Source organism: Odontomachus brunneus, unplaced genomic scaffold (assembly GCF_010583005.1).
Source record: "Odontomachus brunneus isolate Ranch 3 - 2012 unplaced genomic scaffold, Obru_v1 Obru_scaffold_080, whole genome shotgun sequence".
NCBI classification, from domain to species: Eukaryota; Metazoa; Arthropoda; class Insecta; order Hymenoptera; family Formicidae; genus Odontomachus; species Odontomachus brunneus.
In genome coordinates, this window is record NW_022639530.1 from 659,934 (window position 1) to 665,173 (window position 5,240).

General features: G+C 39.3%; 1 protein-coding gene across 1 annotated transcript; it reads right to left on the reverse strand.

Annotated features, from left to right (window-relative positions):
• Nucleotides 1-3,713: 3,713 nt before the first annotated feature.
• On the reverse strand, nucleotides 3,714-4,887 carry LOC116847573 (histone-lysine N-methyltransferase SETMAR-like). The gene has a single exon (XM_032822686.1). The coding sequence runs from the start codon at nucleotides 4,779-4,781 to the stop codon at nucleotides 3,732-3,734; it is 1,050 nt and encodes a 349-aa protein (XP_032678577.1). The 5' UTR covers nucleotides 4,782-4,887; the 3' UTR covers nucleotides 3,714-3,731.
• Between the last annotated feature and the right edge of the window lie 353 nt (nucleotides 4,888-5,240).

The following is a 5,240-nucleotide window of genomic DNA, read 5'->3' on the forward strand; positions in this document are numbered from 1 at the left end:
TTTTGATATTGCCTAGTGTTATCAACGATACTCGTGCGTCTCTTCAATGTTACGTTTTTGCGAGTTCAGCACGAGCTCCAGGTTTGCCTGAAGCTCTTCTCTCGACGCAGAATACGTGAAAAATATTGCGATCCACTCGCATCCCTCAACTCGCTTGCGTTTCGTTTTAATTGTCCGAGGTTAGCTAGCCCCGTCGCCTGCCGACCGTCGTCGGCCTCTTCCGCCCGGACGGTAGGACGCGCCGGACAATTTCCATGTAAATTCTAACGTAAATAAAAACACCGACGTAAGTTTTAATATCCTAGCGGAGGTTGGTCGAACTGTGTGCCGTCCCGAGGGCGCCAACGAGATTATTTGTGCGTTAACGCCTCCGGCGGTTTGTCCCGGGCGCTCCCGTGAAGACTTTAACAAATTAATTTATATTCCACGGCGACAGCCATTTTGCGAGCTGCGCTGCGCGCCGTTGCGAAACCGAGGATTGACCGTCCCCCGGGAAAACACCCCGGCGAACTGCTGTCATTTTAACGAGCCGGTGTTAATCATTCGCGACGCTGCTCGGTCATGTTCGCGCGCAAACCCCGCGCTGAAAACCCGCGTTCCAGGAGGGGAGGACTTCCCCGGGATCCATTTACACGCAATCTACGGCGGACCGAGCGGAAGAAAAATTATTTAACCGCCGGCCGCGCGAAAACTATGAATAAATAATGTTACAGCGGCCAAATGATAGTAGTTACCAGCGAATGAACAGTCGAAATTATCGATAATTTGTGCGACCCCGACGGTTTATTTTGAATGTATGATTCAGTGAGAGATTACGCAGTATTTGCAGGATTCATTACACTATTAAATCACCGGTTGTATTAAAACTCACGGGTAACAATTAAGCGAATGTTTGGCTTTAAGATTAAAATTCGGTGGGAGCCTTTTGCACTCCGTCCATTAGCCGGTAAATATTTGAAGTTTTCTTTCTTGTTTGTCTGTATACTCTTATACTAAACACCGAGAACACGAGCGAGCTTCGCAAATAATATGTTTTAAGGGGATGCTGAAGTCGATGACGAACTTGAATAATGTCGATAACACAAAGACGATTGTCACTAACACAATCACGCTATTCTTTTCGTATTTCTTGTACATACAGAACTTACGCTTTGTTTTTCCATATTCAGCGAAAAACCTAACTGTGTAGAAATCTTTTTGCAAACTTTTCGAATATTCTTGAGCTTCTGAATTCGGAAGGTACAGCAATGTTCTTCAAAATTTTTCTACTTGAAGCATCCACACTCGTCGGTATATACAAACTATGGAATTAGTAAAAATAAAGGCTCTAACGATATACAATCAAAAGTAACCAATAATAAGGCAAATAAAAGCCAACGCCGATCGTTGAGGCAGAATTAGCAATTTAATAAATACAATTATGATACATGGATTTATATTATGGATTTACATTAGATTACAAAAAATAGTATTTATTACAAAAAATGGTATTTTTTATATCATATTGGTATTTATTAAATTATTAATTTCGCCTCAACAATCGGCGTTGGCTCTTAGTTGTCTACACAATTACACAGGCCCACAATTTAAAAAAAGTTGTCTGTGCTGGAGGTCTGACTAGGTGTACTATACGTATTTTAGGCTGCTGAATCCAAATCCGGTGTCAGATTTGCTCCATCATCCTTAAGTTTCCCGCAAAATCGAGGAAATCGTGAAAAGGAGCAGATATCCATGTTTTTACGGAAACATGTATTCAAGGAAAATTCTAGAGTGACGAATAACCCCACAACCAACGTTGAAAATACATTATGTACTTCAACATCTGATGACTAGAACAACCCAATAACCCAATAACCCATATACCATCATACATATTCGGTTTTAGTTCACTCATCAATCCTTTAACATCGCATAGATTAGAAAATCTAATCTGTGCGTGCCCTATCATGGTCACAATCATGTTATTGTCCACGAGATGGAGTCTTTTTTCTATTCGAAATATCAATTCTACAATGTATGATCGTCGATCAGATAAATCCTGCTGCTTCAAAGGATGTTAGAGACGATGACAACTGCCCCGTAAGGGGATGTGTAGAATGATTCGTTTTCCATGTTGAAGTACATAATGTATTTTCAACGAGGTTGTGGGGTTATTCGTCACTCTAGAATCTTTCTTGAATACATGTCTCCGTAAAAACCTGGATATCTGCTCCTTTTCACGATTTCCTCGATTTTCCGGGAAACTCAAGGGTGATGGAGCAAATCTGACACCGGATTTGGATTCAACAGCCCAAAATATGTAAAAATGTGAATATTCTATCGGTAAAGTTTTCAGCATCCCTTTAAGTTTTTCAATTCAGATGCACAAAGGTACAGCAATATTCTTTTAAATTTTTCTGTTTGGAGCATCCATACTTTTGATATGTACAAGCTATGAAATTTTTGGATTTGGCAAATATTACACTAACCGACAGTTTGAGATTTTACATTTAAAATTCTTTTTTCGGTTTCGTCATATTGGACAATGTTCCTATTTATTTTTGCACCTTTGATTTTGCATAAAAGCATTTGTAATTTTGTACAATCAATACGACATAAACTTTGCCTAACAATGTTATTATTTTGTAAAATTATAAATTATAAATTCGGTAAAATTTTCGGTTTCAGCGTCCGCTTAAGAACAAAGTCGAAATACAACATAGGTTTTCTGCCCTTCTGTATTGTCCATCGAGATACCTTCCAATAGCTGTAAAATCTGTTTACATCGATGTATATTAAATATTCTGATTTTGCTTGGATTTATAATGTTCCGATTTTATTTGGATTTATAACGCGAAACGAATCCCGGGCACGGGATGATTATATTTTAAATCGACAACGCTGAACTTTCACCCAACGGCGCGCTGTGAACGACAATAGAGCAAGAAATACAGTCCATTAGTTCAGAAACGCGTAATGTGACGAATATATCCGTCGGACACGATAGCAGGTAACGGTGCATTACGCTGAGTTCAATAAAAATCTTCTATAAATAAATTCGTCAACGGACAGCATTCCATTATTTTGCGGGGGAGTGGGGAAGGGAGGATGGGAAAAAGCGATGGGAAAATACGAGCGCGCAAGTTCGCCCGAGCGCTACCGTATGAGTCCGCAACCGCACGCAGGAAATAGATGAGCTGAAGGAGTTAACACCTCACCCAAGAAAATATAATCCTATTCTTAGAGGAGATATATATCCGCTTATACATAGCCGCCAGAGAACTCTTCTAAGATCAAAAGAAAAATATTTTAAGAGTACAATATTTTCAAAATTAAAGAAATTTCGTCTTTTATTCACAATACAACTTTTGTCCTCAATAAAAATCTCTTCTAATAAGAAGTCATTCTGCTTCAAATAAACATATTTCTCTAGATTCAAAAAGAGAGAAAAAAGTTAGGATAATATCTAACAGATTTTCGATTAATTGTCCATATTTCATGATAGAAGAGGATTAACCTTTTAGAAAGAATAGTAAGTATTTAGTAAGAATTTTAGTAAGAATTACTCTTTTAGTAAGAATTTTCACTTAGAATTTGAGATTAAAGAAAATAGCACATTGCAAATTTGTTCTAAGTGTTAGAATATTTTTCTTTTGATTTTAGAGAAATCCTTTCGAGATTATATTTAACACATCGGTCAATAAGTCCCCGGTCTAGCAAAGAAAACACAAGAGTTACATCAAAATTCGAATTTATTCATCAATATAGTTTCCTTCTAAGGCAATACAATCAGTCCAACGCCTTTCCAAACGTTCGATGCCGGTTTTGTAGAACGATTTTGGCTGACCCTCAAAATACGCATCAGTTTCGGCGATGACCTCCTCATCCGATCGAAATTTTTTCCCGGCGAGCATTTTTTTGAGCTCAGCGAATAGGAAATAGTCGCTGGGGGCCAAATCTGGCGAATACGGTGGGTGCGGGAGCAGCTCGAAGCCCAACTCGTTCAATTTAACCATCGTTGCCATCGACTTGTGACACGGTGCATTGTCCTGGTGAAAAATGGGTTTTTTCTTCTTCATTTGAGGTCGTTTTGCGACGATTTCGGCCTTCAAACGCGTCAGTAGTGCCATGTAATATTCGCTATTGATGCGCCCACCCTTTTCGAGGTAGTCAACGAAAAGAATACCATGGGCATCCCAAAATACAGATGCCATAACCTTGCCGGCCGACGTTTGAGTTTTTGGTCGCTTTGGGCGGCTTTCACCGGCTGCAGTCCACTCAGCTGACTGCCGATTCGACTCGGGTGTGAAGTGGTGAATCCATGTTTCATCCATGGTCACATACCGACGCAAAAAATCTTTCCGATCCTTCTGAAACATGGCCAAACAGCTCTCGGAATCATCGACGCGTTGTTGTTTTTGGTCCACAGTGAGCAAACGCGGCACCCACTTCGAACATAGCTTCCGCATCGACAAATGGTCGTGTAAAATGGTGAAAACACTTGCCTTTGATATCTTTACGATGTCAGCAATATCATCCAGCTTCAACTTACGGTCGGACAAAACCAATTTATGGACCTGCTTGATTTTTTCGGGAACAACTGCCTCATTTGGGCGACCAGAGCGGTGTGCATCGTCGGTGTCCGTACGGCCGCGTTTAAAATCAGCATACCAGTCGATGATTGTTGATTTGCCTGGGGCAGAGGTGCCATAATGTTTGTCCAACCACTGTTTTGCTTCAACGGTATTTTTTCCCATCAAAAAGCAGTGTTTAATGAGCACACGAAATTCTTTTTTTTCCATTGTTCTGAAAATAACAAAAGTAGCGTCACTAAAGCTTCACTAACTCACACAATAATGATCCTAATGACATAAACATTTCACAGTATGCCTAAAAGGGTCTGTTCTTTCGAACCTGCACTTTTTGTGTTAGAGGCGCTCTCTATATGTCAGACCGGGGACTTATTGACCGATGTGTTACATATAAGAGAATATCCATTAAGAATAAGAGTATACTTTTTAGGGGGGATTTTGATAGTTGCTGTGTCACATATACGTGACTTTATCGTGCCCAGCAGATGTTACTTTGTATAGAAATATTTCTCGGTAATAAATAAATATTCTCAGTTATAAAGAAATATTTCTCGTTAATAACAGTTCACGGTTATAATATTACAGAACCTTGCAGAAATCTTGTTAACTTTAATAGAATTTTAGTAATTTCAACTGGAATTTTTGATTTGTTTATATTTCACTAAAAAA